The sequence below is a fragment of the Melanostigma gelatinosum genome, assembly GCF_949748355.1.
Source record: "Melanostigma gelatinosum genome assembly, chromosome: 13".
In the NCBI taxonomy this organism is placed as follows: domain Eukaryota; kingdom Metazoa; phylum Chordata; class Actinopteri; order Perciformes; family Zoarcidae; genus Melanostigma; species Melanostigma gelatinosum.
In genome coordinates, this window is record NC_136646.1 from 1,561,028 (window position 1) to 1,575,456 (window position 14,429).

Sequence of the window (14,429 nt, forward strand, 5' to 3'; positions counted from 1 at the left end):
AATGAATGAACAGAGACAGACAGAAAGACGGAAAAAGATCACTGGCATCTTTCTCACACACACACACACACACACACACATACACACACACACAACCATATACAAGCCCAGTTTCCATAACCGATCGAAATGCAATTTAAACCTGCTACACACTGCTGCTTGAAACAAAGTACTGTCAGATACCCAGTCACACCCACATTAATGGATCATATGTCACACCTGCGTTGAAATGATTTGCTGCTCAGCATTTAACTTATATTATTTTATTGCGTGTCAGGTAAAGTACCTGTCAGAAGATGAAATACCATTTGCATTCTTGTCGGCCTTTATATGAAAGATCAAAAGAGGAGTGTGAGAGTGTGTGTGAGAGAGAATGCGAGCCTCAGTGCCATCTGGTCAGTCTCCAGGTGATGAAGCTCCCTAGAGCCAGGCCGGTGATAAAGATGACGATGAGGCCGTAGCTGTGGGAGCTCAGCGACGACACACTCTGCACGGACGCCACCTCCAGCTCCGAAAAACTGTTGATCTGTGGAGAGACAGCTCCGATCACCTGGTGTGGAAAACATGCATCTGGAAAACATTCATGCCACTAAATGCCGATTACTTTTTTACAAATGTGATTGACTATCTGTCGTCCATGTGGCTCCGGAATGTTTTATTGTCGGTGCAGGAAGTGACAACAAACATGAGAAATATCCATCCGCCTTGCTATGCTGCTGTGCACTTGACGGTGAGCAGAACTGTGAATAAAGCTTCACAAGCTGAAGCAGCAGCTGGGTCAGCGATGTTCAGCCCCTCAAACTCCTTTGAAAACTTTTCCACCACCGGAACTTAACCCCTAACGTACTGCGCAGCCACTGTGTTGTCTGATGTGTGAACACTACCATCGTTTGTCAATCCCGTATCAGACTAATGCCGCGTCTCCACGGTACAGCTCTGTTCTCAGCTCTTCTCTATTTGTTTTCCACTGCGCACCCACCCCCAAGATCTGGGTCCAGTGAATACAAAACATATTGCGGTCGCTGTTGATGCTTGGCAATTTAAAAACAGCAGGTTTGTGCAGGAAGTGCCGTGTCGAGGTGGTGAAGGTTCTCTCTCATTGGCTGGTCTGCAGTGTTGTAAATCCACCTTCCAGTACAACGTACTAGTAGGGCTGGGCGATGTGGCCTAAAAAAAAAATCTCTGATTTTTTTACAAAAAATCCGATTCACGATTTAAATCGATTTTTTTCCCCCAAAAAAATTTGCAGATGACAGAAGCTGTTGAAAACAATTTTTTTATTTTATTTTGTGATGATTTTCCCTCGTAGGTTGATAAAAATAAAGTGCAAACAAAACCTGAACATTGTAGAAAGGTGCCTGTAGTATACAAAAAGTATTTGGTCACTCTTTTGTTTCCCTGAATCATTTAAATATACAATTTAATTAAACATAACATTAAATGGCATTAAATAGTAGCCTTCTATTGTAAACAACTGTGCAAATGTAACTTTTTACAGTAAGCTTTTCTAACTGAATACACTGATACAAACACAGCATGAAATAAAATGTATGTGACCCTTTAACATTCACATTTTCAAAAGTGCAACATCTGTTCTAACATAACATATTTTGCACAGTAAATAAGTGCATGTAAACAAAATCAAGTACATTCACAACATAACCAACAGTATTAAACAGTAGTGCATGTTTTTTCTAAATATTTTTTGCCAGGAAGACAAGCCTGTCTACTACCTCTGGCTTCAGGCATGCACGGTGGCATGTAACAATGCCCCCCCACACACTGAAAAGACTCTCAGAGGGGGCACTTGTAGCTGGCACAGAGAGGTATTTCTTTGCTAAAGTACTTAGCCTTGGAAAGTTACGTTGGTGACGCTTCCACCAGTCAAGTGGATCGGTGTCTGGGTCAACCTGCTGGACCACAGGTCAGTTGTTGCGGAGTAGAATGACATCCCCTCCAGCTCCGCAGAGATCCTTTGGCGTGTACTATTGTACAGCCGAGGCAAGGCAACGTCAGAAAAATGTTTACGGCTTGGTAGCACGTACCTGGGGTCCAAAGCTTTGAGAAGGTGAATAAACCCCGGCTTTTCCACGGTGTATATGGGCACCATATCTTTTGCGATATACATCGTGACTGCATCCGTGATGGCTTTCCACCGGGCACTGTTCTTCTCATGCGGAGTACAGTTGGTGAATGTCTCCAAAATGCTGGGTTGTTGTTGTGAGGTGGCGGCGGCGGCGGCGGCGGTGGCGGCGGCGCTTGTGCTCCCGCGGTCCTGCTCCTTCCTCAGGGCAACAACACTTCTCCCTGCATTAAACTTCTCCGTGCTGCATTAAATTTGTTGTGCTGCTTGATTTTGTAGCAATAGCTTTTAGACAGACCTTACATCGTGGTGCTGTTTGTTCTGTGTCAGATGACACGAACCCGAACCATTTCCAGACCACCGAAGACACATTCTTGCCTCTCTTAAGAACGAGAGCTTCACTGCTAGCTGTGAAGCACTCTACTACGGGAACCCAACGGGGGGAGGGGTGGGGGCGATTTTCTCGATTTTCAATAAAACACATCGCCTTAAAGCACACATTCGAATTAATCGATTAAATCGATTTATCGCCCAGCCCTAATATATACATATATATATATATATATATACATACATACATACATACATACATACATACATACATACATACATACATACATACACATATATATATATATATACGTATGTATATATATATACAATGAAATAAAAGATTGTGTTTTTTATTGATTAAAACAAACCTTGTCATTAGTAGTTTGAATGATGTATTATAAGCTGTTCAGAGGTTTTGTAAACAGGTCATGATTCCCCTTTTAATATCTATTTAATATTAATGTAAAAAATCTCCTTCAAACAACTGGATTGTCAATGGAAACTACATTTTACGAGATCACACGTGAACACATCATGGTAACGTTATAATTCACTTTGGCCTCAAGGTCGAACCAGTTCTCCCCACTGGTTCTACCAACTCTCCCCTCTGGTAGGCTTCTCTTGAAGTTCTGAGTCGGAATAAGCAAATACTAGCGATTGATGGGCATTTTTTTTTTTTTAATGGCATGAATTGAATATTTTAGGAACTATTTACTTCGCTTCACTCTTAAAACACCAGAACAAAGTCTGAGGACATGGCAACACATCGCCTGTCGAATGTAAGCGTGTGAGTGTGGAGGCAATGTCAGACTGAGAATGGAAAGAGCAAGAGTGTGACAAAATGACAATTCTGTCTGATATCAGGCAATCGTTTTGTTTATTATGTTAAACATTCTGCAAAGGCTTTCACTTGGTCTTGTGGAGTGAACTCTTGAGGCAATCCAACCTTCCATGACATCATGAAGATGGCTCTGCTACATAATCAACTGATAGAGAATGGACATCAATTGTTGTGTGCGTCACATTTTGTTTTTAAAGTGAAGATTCTAGAGGGGTGTGTTATTTTAAATGGCTGGTCTGATGTTTTACCTCTTTGGTCGGCTGGTTATTTGCTTTCCGCATACCCGGCTTCTGGCGCCTGAAGTCTTTAGCACATTCTTCTTGTGAACCAAAAGCATTATAGGGAGGAGCCTCCTGTAGATGGATTCATAATAGAAATACAAATTGTAGCATATCAAATATTTTCAACACCCGTTCAAGAATACTACACTCGAAGGCCAATTCTTATGGGAGCCAGCCTACTGTTCAACACAGCGCTGGGCTGTAGACAGTGTGAGATATAGAGGTGGACAGAATAGATAATAAAACGTCACAGCAGCTACAGACACATCAGTACACAACAGTAAAACACACACATATTCAAAAATAAGTTCAATATTTAGCTGGTCAATATGTACAATAAATGTACAATGAATAAACATGTAAACATGGACAGATGAGGGTAATGAAGGACAAAACATCATCATCTATCGCGACAAAAAGTCACCTATCCTCAGGCAATAGAGATGATAGAGTTTCAGATGAAAAATACATTTCCGGTTCTTACCGTCTTCTTCTCCTGAAGCAGGTCAGTTTTTTTTGGTACCTCTAAGGCAGGCATGTCAAACATACGGCCCGCGGGCCGGACCCGGCCCGTTGGATGATTTAATCCGGCCCGGCATAAATTTCTGAGAATGTCAAAAAAAAAAGCGAGTCTCTAGCTCATTTCTATCAAAAGTTGTGATTTTTTAAAATAATAAATACAAATCAAATGCTCCCCCCGGCCACTAGAGGGCAGCAAATGTAAAGGAGCTCACGTCCAGCATGCGGCACCGCCCCCTGATGTGTCCAGGTAAAAACTAACCGGCAATCTTGCTTCACCATTCACCACTAACACACTTGTCAACACACCCTTCCCAAAATGGCACTGTCAAAAAAAAGAAAAGTGGACACGGAGTGCAGAGTTTTCCAGGAAAAATGGACTGAGAATTACTTATTCACAGAAGTGAATGCAACACCGGTGTGCCTGGTATGTAATCAGCCTATTGCAGTGTTCAAAGAGTTTAATATTAAGCGCCACTATGAGACTCTTCATAAAGAAAAGTATGACCACTTGAAAGGACAAATAAGGAAAGACGAGATAAACAAATTGGTCGCTGGTCTGAAGAAACAGCAGTCTACTTTTACGCGCAGCCGCGATATCTCTGATGGGGCTGTAAGAGCCAGCTACATTATTGCCAACGAGCTGGTGCAGGCATCCAAGCCGTTTTCTGATGGGGAGTTTGTAAAAACATGCATGCTGAAGGCTGCAGAAGTCGTGTGCCCTGAAAAGCGACCTGCCTTTGCCAATATCAGTCTAACGAGGAACACTGTCGCAGATCGGGTGACAGCTCTCTCAAGTGACTTGAGCAGCCAACTGAAAGAGAAAATCAAGTCATTTATCGCATTTTCAATTGCAATAGATGAGAGCACCGATGTCACAGATATTGCTCAACTGGCCATATTCATTAGAGGTGTTGATGAAACTTTGACCATCACCGAGGAGCTGCTTGAATTGGTGCCCATGAATGACACCACAACAGCAGATGACATTTTCAGCGCTCTCGTTGGAGCGCTGGACAAGGTGGGAGCGGACTGGTCCCGTGCCGTGAGCCTGGCTACCGACGGTGCGCCATCAATGGTCGGGAGAAAGGCAGGTGTTGCCACAAAATTCCGTGACAAAGTACAGTCAAATGGAGGACAAGAGTTTTGGGCATTTCACTGCATTTTGCATCAGGAGGCGTTATGTTGCAAAACACTGAAAATGGACCATGTTATGAGTGTGGTTGTGAAAACTGTCAATTTCATCAGAGCGCGTGGTCTAAATCACCATCAGTTTGACACATTTCTCAGTGATAATGACATTCATGCTGGCCTCCCATACCACACTGAGGTGCGGTGGTTAAGCAGAGGTGCAGTACTCAAGCGCTTCTTTGAGCTGCGAGGGGAAATAGGACAATTTATGGAGAAGAAGGGACGCCCAGTAAAGGAACTTAAATGCAAGGAATGGGTGCAGGATCTTGCGTTTATGGTTGATATTACACAACACACTTAACACTACATTGCAGGGCCGTAACAGGGTTGTCACTCAATATTACGACAGCATAAGTGCGTTCAAGATGAAACTGTCACTGTGGGAGACGCAGCTATCCAACGGCGACACCGCGCATTTCTCTTGTCTCACAGCTGTGCGTCCGAAGGCACCGGACCGTCCCGATAATGATTTGGATAAATATAAAGACAATATAACAGATTTGCTGCGAGAGTTTGAGCAGAGGTTTCAGGCATTCAGTGAACTTGAGAACAAACTTGGCTTTTTTCGCTCGCCATTTACAGTGAAGCCTTCTGATATGCCAGCTGACATTCAACTCGAGCTTATTGACTTGCAGTGCGATTCTGCTATGAAGGATAAATTTGGGTCTGTGGGATTGGATACGTTTTATCAATATCTTGTGCCACTTAAAAGTCTGCTTTGAAGTGTCATGATAAACAGCTCTCAGGTGGCTGGTGCAGACTCCAAGGTCCTGAACTAACTCTCTGCTGCTGCTGCTGCTGTTGTTGTTGGGAAGTGCAGGCAGCAGAGCAAAAAGCTCTCAAAAGACTTGTTTCTGTGTTTTCCCTACCATTACACTGGATGTAATTATATCCCTGTTGCATAATCTAATGTGCAGTATATTCTCATCTTCAGAGCCTACTAGTTTGATCTGATGTAATCTTATTGCCCATGCACTGCTATAACTTTTATTTTGTATTTTATTTATTTCAAAGCAGTATGACATAAGGCAAAAATATTTTTTTCATAGCTCCCACTTGAGTTTGTTTAGTGTGGTGAGTTGGTTCAGGTGTAAAACTGCATTCACTCAACTGTCAAATAAACCAGTTGTTAACACATTCACAGCCAAACATGAAAATCATTTTTTTCTCCATTGTTTGTGAATACATGTGTTGTGCTTAGAAAAGATCCCTTGTCATCCGTGATTATAATATGTAGGGTGGGCTACAAATGTAGGCTGAATGATAAAGCATAGTACTGAAAAACAAAGCTAAATATTTGGAGTTGACATTCTTTTACTGATCCGGCCCACCTGAGAACAGAAAGTCTGGATCCGGCCCCCGAGCCAAACTGAGTTTGACATGCCTGCTCTAAGGGTTTCATCTCCAGGTCAGGGTGATTCTTTTGGTAATACTCTTTAGTGAAGCCGTCGCAGTCATACAGCAGGAAGCGACGGCTCAGCAGCTCTATCCTTTCTCCCACCTGGAAGTCTTTGGGGGAGTAGTACTCGTCTACCTCCGCTGCTGAAACCTCCAGCACACAGCTGGGAAAGAGCTCTGGATGGAAATACGAGTATCGTCATTGCTGTTAATTCGCTTAGAAATCTTTTTACGTTGTCTCTTTAAAAAAAAATACAATTGTGGTTTTTTTTTCTGCACTGCAAACAATATTTGACAACAATATATATAACCAAAAGTCAATTAAGAGCAGTTTGATGTAAATTGTGTTCATGTGATGCTGGTTTTAAGATGAGAGACACTTTCTAGGGTCATTCGCTCTGATGACGTGACTGGATACAAAGAGGCTCCTGAACCAAAGCACCGCGTCAGATCCAATTATATACAAAGCTGAACGTGACAGAATCACAACGTTGCATTTTACCAGGCGGTTTCCTTGTCTTGGGCAACTTCAGTCTGCGCATCAGGACAGGGAAGGGTAATCGTCCACAGTTGCGTACGTAGACCTCATTGATCTCCACCGTGTCATCCACAAGGTAATACTGGATGGTAACAGGCCTGGTCTCCCCGAACAGATTATCCGTATCCTCCCACAGAGCAAAGAAACGCAGCACCTGACCAAGAAGAGGTTAAAAGCCTGGATTAGAATTAGAAAGTCAAATGCAAAATGTCACGGTACAAACACCCGGTTAACGATGCAAGATCACTTCAAAACATCACTTATATTTGAAAAATGTCAGTGGTTTAGTACAAAACTTATCCTGAGTTTTACTTTGCTTTTGTAGATGATTTATACTGTAAGGTTAAATTAACTTAAAATTGGCTTCACTATTACTGTATATATTGGCCCGATCCTAACTAGAAGAAACGCAAACTTCACAAATTTCCTTTACCATACAATCCATGGTCAGAAACTTGTGCAAGTTGTCAAATCCAGAGGCTTTTGTGAAGGCAGGCTGAGGGTTTTTGCCACGTTTGCTGTAGGGATCCACAGGGATTGGCTCAGGCTCGTTTAAAACAATGCCCTCACTTTCCATGAAGTCCTACATGTGATGAATGAGACACAGCATATATATACATACATGAACATATTGTTTTGTAAGACATGCATAGAAGATAACGAATATGCATGACACACTTCAAGAGCTTTCCTATAAGTGAATGTTGTACCTTTGTAAAAGTGTCACACTGTGTGATGTGGTACTTGACCCCGTACACCTCCAAGTCCATGCCAATATTGAGGTCTTTCCATTGGTAATGCTCTCCACGTTCATTCTTGGGCAGCCGCTGGCGTTTGAGCCGTTTTCCCTGAGATAATCCAGAATTCTCCACTATGGGCTCAAAGATGGACATGCAGTCATCCTCGAGGTAGTAGTTAATGACCACGGGACGCACCCAGCACTCCTCTTCAGGGGAATAATGGATATTTTCCTGAAAGTATGCATTGTAGCGCAGCACCTACAAGACAAGAGGGTGGTACAAAACAAACAAACAAGCAATTAATTGGATGGTTTATTGGACAGCAACAACAATCCAAATAAAATGAATGAATAGATAATATTATTGTACCTTTTTGTCAAGGGCCACGTGAGCTGGGATGAAGACTTTGACTGTGCTCTGGTCAGAGGAGCCATAAGTAATGTCTGGCGTCTCAATAGACAAATTACTGATCTCCTGCTGAAGCAACTGTTCAGATAAAAGAGGGTCCTGTCCAATACCCACAGTGGGGCGAGGGGCCAGAGCATAGCCTTTGTTGTACTTCAGTGTCTGGGGACGATGGAAGGTTGACTTCTGCACAGAAAGACATTAAAGGTCCCATGTTGTAAAAAGTGAGTTTTCTTTGTCTCTTTTTATTAAAAAGCAGGTGCTATGTAAATACTGTGAAAGGCCATGAATAAATACGTATACATATATATATACTAGGGCTGGGCGATATGGCCTAAAAAAAAAACTCCGATTCTTTTACAAAAAATCCGATTCACGATTTAAATCGATTTTTTTCCCAAAAAAATTTGCAGATGACAGAAGCTGTTGAAAACAATTTTTTATTTCATTTTGTGATGATTTTCCCTCGTAGGTTGATAAAAATAAAGTGCAAACAAAACCTGAACATTGTAGAAAGGTGCCTGTAGTATACAAAAAGTATTTGGTCACTCTTTTGTTTCCCTGAATCATTTAAATATACAATTTAATTAAACATAACATTAAATGGCATTAAATAGTAGCCTTCCATTGTAAACAACTGTGCAAATGTAACTTTTTACAGTAAGCTTTTCTAACTGAATACACTGATACAAACACAGCATGAAATAAAATGTATGTGACCCTTTAACATTCACATTTTCAAAAGTGCAACATCTGTTCTAACATCAACATAACATATTTTGCACAGTAAATAAGTGCATGTAAACAAAATCAAGTGCATTCACAACATAACCAACAGTATTAAACAGTAGTGCATGTTTTTTCTAAATATTTTTTGCCAGGAAGACAAGCCTGTCTACTACCTCTGGCTTCAGGCATGCACGGTGGCATGTAACAATGCCCCCCCACACACTGAAAAGACTCTCAGAGGGGGCACTTGTAGCTGGCACAGAGAGGTATTTCTTTGCTAAAGTACTTAGCCTTGGAAAGTTACGTTGGTGACGCTTCCACCAGTCAAGTGGATCGGTGTCTGGGTCAACCTGCTGGACCACAGGTCAGTTGTTGCGGAGTAGAATGACATCCCCTCCAGCTCCGCAGAGATCCTTTGGCGTGTACAGCCGAGGCAAGGCAACGTCAGAAAAATGTTTACGGCTTGGTAGCACGTACCTGGGGTCCAAAGCTTTGAGAAGGTGAATAAACCCCGGCTTTTCCACGGTGTATATGGGCACCATATCTTTTGCGATATACATCGCGACTGCATCCGTGATGGCTTTCCACCGGGCACTCTTCTTCTCATGCGGAGTACAGTTGGTGAATGTCTCCAAAATGCTGGGTTGTTGTTGTGAGGTGGCGGCGGCGGCGGCGGCGGCGGCGGCGCTTGTGCTCCCGCGGTCCTGCTCCCTCCTCAGGGCAACAACACTTCTCCCTGCATTAAACTTCTCCGTGCTGCATTAAATTTGTTGTGCTGCTTGATTTTGTAGCAATAGCTTTTAGACAGACCTTACATCGTGGTGCTGTTTGTTCTGTGTCAGATGACACGAACCCGAACCATTTCCAGACCACCGAAGACACATTCTTGCCTCTCTTAAGAACGAGAGCTTCACTGCTAGCCGCCATTGTTTTCGTTTGTAAACAATGCGCGCACACTCTACTACGGGAACCCAACGGGGGGAGGGGTGGGGGCGATTTTCTCGATTTTCAATAAAACACATCGCCTTAAAGCACACATTCGAATTAATCGATTAAATCGATTTATCGCCCAGCCCTACGTACTAGCTACACGTGGAACTAATTTACATTTTCAATTGTGCCTGGTGATGCTAGTCAATGTCGTTTAGCCGGGTGCATTCAATTTCTGTGTATCAGAATGTAGCATCAATAAGACAACAGTTAGGACTACAGTATGTTATGGAGGGACACACACACACACACACACACACACAGGTAACTTCTGCTGGGGTGTCAGACTTTGTGTATATCCAAGTAAATGACAAATACTAAAGTTACGTTGGCACGGCAGGTAGAGATAATATTAGCAAAGGAACGTTAGCGTGAGCTTTTCTGGCTAACGATAATTCATCTTAATAATCTCTCTCACGTTACCACAGAGATCAGAGGAAGCTAACATGTCTGAATCTCACATTAACAGATCAACTTAGCTTTAGCCCTACATTAGCTAGTTAGCTAGCATTTCGCTAACATTAGCCAACTTAAGATGTGTCTACATACACAGTGAGCGCGTATAATAAAACTTCAGTTCCATAGTAATGCTACCTTTGAGCAGACGTAGCATATCGAAGTACAACAGGAAATGGGGAAATTGATTGGAGCACTGAGCAAACGGGTGGGACTAAAACACAGAAATGATTCAGCATTTTTGCACTTCCTGTTCAGTCGTCTCAAAGTCAATGGTTGTTTTGATGTGTTTTTGGTAGGATGCCTGAAATAAGGTCTGTGGTTAACACAAGCTTATGATAGTTTACGCTTTGTTCTACAATATAAAATACATCAGCAGATACCCTTCTCGTGAATTTTGAGGCTTTTAGGTGTCTTAAGCCGGTTGCTAACATGTGGGTAAATGAGACTAAACGTGGATGGGAAAATCATGTAGGCTGTCTTTGGTCAAGAGAACCACTGCTAAGCTAACTTTGCTCTACAAAATGACGTCATCCCTGCAGCACTCTATGGAGGAGGGTCCCCCCCTATTTATTTTAAAAGAGCAACGGCCAACGGGGAAACTCCAAAACTATACTCCGTACATCAGGGCCAGACGTTGGCATTTATAGGGCTGGCCCCGCCTTGTTGCAGTCCCACCAAGAAGGAAACGCAGAGAGCTTCATCTATACAGCTGTATCATCTCATACAGAGAGGCTAACTGAACAAAGGTCGCAGAGTCGCTGCGTTCCGCAGAACCACAGAACCAACATGGTAGAGAGGAAAGTGCTCTGAGAGTAAGCACATGGAAGAAATGAAGGCCCAACATACCCATCCTCCATGATCCACAATCCAGCCCAGCAGATTGTTCGTGAAAAACTCCACGGTCCACTTCAGGATGTCCGTCACTAACTGAGGGAGGCGAGCCTCCACCATCTGATGGACAGCAGAAACACAAAGAGGTCCATACACAAAGAGACGATGCTGCCAAATTAAATAACATGGCTGGATCAGTGAACATCAGACTGTTGTCTGATATGAGATATATATGTTCATATATATATTCATATATATATATATATCTATATATATTCATATATAGATATATATATTCATATATAGATATATATATTCATATATATATATTCATATATATATATATATTCATATATATATATATATTCATATATATATATATATATTCATATATATATATTCATATATATATTCATATATATATATATATATATATATATATATATATATGTATGTATATATATATATATATATATATATATATATGTATGTATATGTGACATACACACAGAAGCGCAAACAATCACTTTTTATCAATATTTGTTTGGAAAAGCCCCCAAATGAAGACATTTCAAATTAAAACAATACACTTTTGAGGTGATGAGTAAAGCTTTGAATGGAAAATACAAAGTGAAACGCGCCAAAAGTTGGCTGAGCGATCCGATGGACGCCTGATAAATCACTAGCAGCTGCAGTAGGTCATGCAAAGACAGATGCATTCCAAGGAACAAGAATCATTCTGGTAGTGAGCATCAGCGCTGATCGCCTCTCCAGCTGGAACACAACCCTCCTCATCGAGGCAGGTCACAGCACTGCCAGACCTTCTGATGGACAGGCAAGCTCTGAGAAGAAAAGAAGCTAACCCACCTTGACGGCTAGCTTGGCGGCAACGTAAAAGAACAGAGCGATCCTCTCCCAGGTGATCCCCTCCTCAATCACTCTGGCCGCCACTTGCTTAAAGTGGTCCCACTTCGAGCTGGAGGAACAAGCCACTCCGTCAATCGCTCTGAAAGAGAGACAGGATGCAGTTTAAGTAGATGTTGTAAGAAATTTGAGCGTAGAACTGTGTGTTTAGTAGATATAATAAAAGTGTTTAATAATTCATATTTAAGAATTCATAATTAGTCATCATAAGTGTTTTGGAAATGCATAATTAAGATAAGCATAAAGTGTTTTAGGATTAGTAGCTAACAGTAGAATTTGAGACATGAAGCTTATGCCAAAGTTGCAAAGCCTTATCTATTATATGGAATGTTTATCATAGAAGGGATTAAGCAATAACTGACCGACATTGAATGTGTTAGTAAACGCAGGGACAGAAAGCCAGACAGGCGAATACACTCCTGGAAGTTAGCCAATAGGAATTGGGATAAACGGAAGGGGAGGAGTTGCGAACGGATATGAGGGCGGGAATAGAAAAGCATTTTTCTCGTTCTCTTTAGCGTGTGGTGCCACGGGACGGCTGTGTCTCATGGGACCAGGGACGAGTTTTTTCCAAAGTGGGGTAATATTGTAATATTTCATAGGAGTATGTACTCCATTGTTTAACTGTAATCATACTTGCATCGGTGGGATTAAAATCCTTTTAATTGTAAACCAGTTTTGGTAGATTTATTATTGCAGCGTGTGAACTGTAGGAAGCAGCTGGACACACGTGCTTCCGGCCTCCTCTTTGTGAAGCAGGCTAAAACTTCACAATGTTAAGAAACTACGGAGCGCGTATTACACATCTACCCCGGTTCTATTTTCCGTATTGCATCACAAGCGCTGAGACACAGCGGGCGAGAGACTCACTCTTGTAACTCCTCGTCGGCTCGGATAGTGTCGCAGATGCTGTGGATACGGTTGATCAGCTGGGTCACCATCTTCTGCTCCTGCTCAGTCAGTCGACCTTTGACCGATGACCATGTGGTATGAAACTCAAGGGGAAATTCCAAAGACTTTTCCCATAGTGAATTATGGATTTCTCACCGAACTCGGCCCACATTCCCATAGAAAGCAATGGGCTAGGACCCTGAAAATTGAACGGTCAGTCGACCTTTGGCCAATGACCATGTGGTATGAAAATCAAGGGGAAATTCCAAACACTTTTCCCATAGTGAATTATGGATTTCTCACCGAACTCGGCCAGAATTCCCATAGAAAGCAATGGGCTAGGACCCTGAAAGTTTAACAGTCAGTCGACCTTTGGCCAAAGACCATGTGGTATGAAAATCAAGGGGAAATTCCATACACTTTCTGCGATGGTACACTTTCTGCTATGGTAAACTCCGTACACGTAGAAATTACGGCCTTTTGACTCAATTCTGCCTAAAGACACCTAGAAAACAATGGGCTAGGAGGCTGAAATTGTCACATTAAGTCAACCTCTGCCCCAAGATGAAATGGTCTGAATATCAACGGGAAATTCTGTACAGTTTTCCCATAGTGATTCATGGCATTTAGCATTTATTTGGCTTAAATAGACGTTCAGTTAATATACCTAGAAAGCAATGGGCTAGCATGCTGAAATTTTCACAGTCAGTCGGCCCTTGGCCACAAACCACGTGGTATGAAAACCAATAGGAAATTCGGTACACTTTTCCCGTAGTAATATATGGCATTTTTCTTCATTTTAAAGTTATTTGGCCTAATTACCCCATAAAACAATGGGCTAGGACCGTGAAATTTTCACAGTCATTCCATCTTTGCCCCATCGTTAAATGGTATGTAATTCCAACTGATTCTTAAAGACTGTCCTCTGTTGGAAAATACAGCTTTGATTCAAACTATACCTGGTGTCTGTCATACTGCTCCTGGGTCCTTACCACACCCGTTACAAAAATAATGTTTTAAGAGGTGATTTAAAAGCACTGACATATCCCAATTGACAATTTTAACTTGGATTTACAGCTTAACAAGAACAATAAAAGTGTAAAAGCCACAGCAAGCTAATGTTTTCTGGCGCCAGCTCCAGTCGCCAGCTCCTGCCGCTGCCGCCTCTACGCTGCAGCCCACTCCAGTTCCTGCCGCCTCAGCGCCGCAGCCAGCTCCAGTTCCTGCCGCCGCAGTGCCCGCTGCTGTCTCTGAGCAGCAGCGACCTCCCGTTCCC

At 42.3% G+C, this 14,429-nt stretch overlaps 1 protein-coding gene across 1 annotated transcript; it reads right to left on the bottom strand.

Moving 5' to 3' along the window:
• Positions 1–5,359: 5,359 nt before the first annotated feature.
• On the bottom strand, positions 5,360–14,197 carry LOC306787318 (EF-hand domain-containing protein 1-like; the record flags this gene model as incomplete). Its single annotated transcript, XM_079282436.1, has 7 exons — positions 5,360–5,432; positions 6,580–6,823; positions 7,149–7,338; positions 7,618–7,767; positions 7,895–8,182; positions 8,294–8,515; positions 14,192–14,197. 7 exons carry the CDS (start codon positions 14,195–14,197, stop codon positions 5,360–5,362), a joined length of 1,173 nt encoding a protein of 390 aa, XP_079138562.1.
• Between the last annotated feature and the right edge of the window lie 232 nt (positions 14,198–14,429).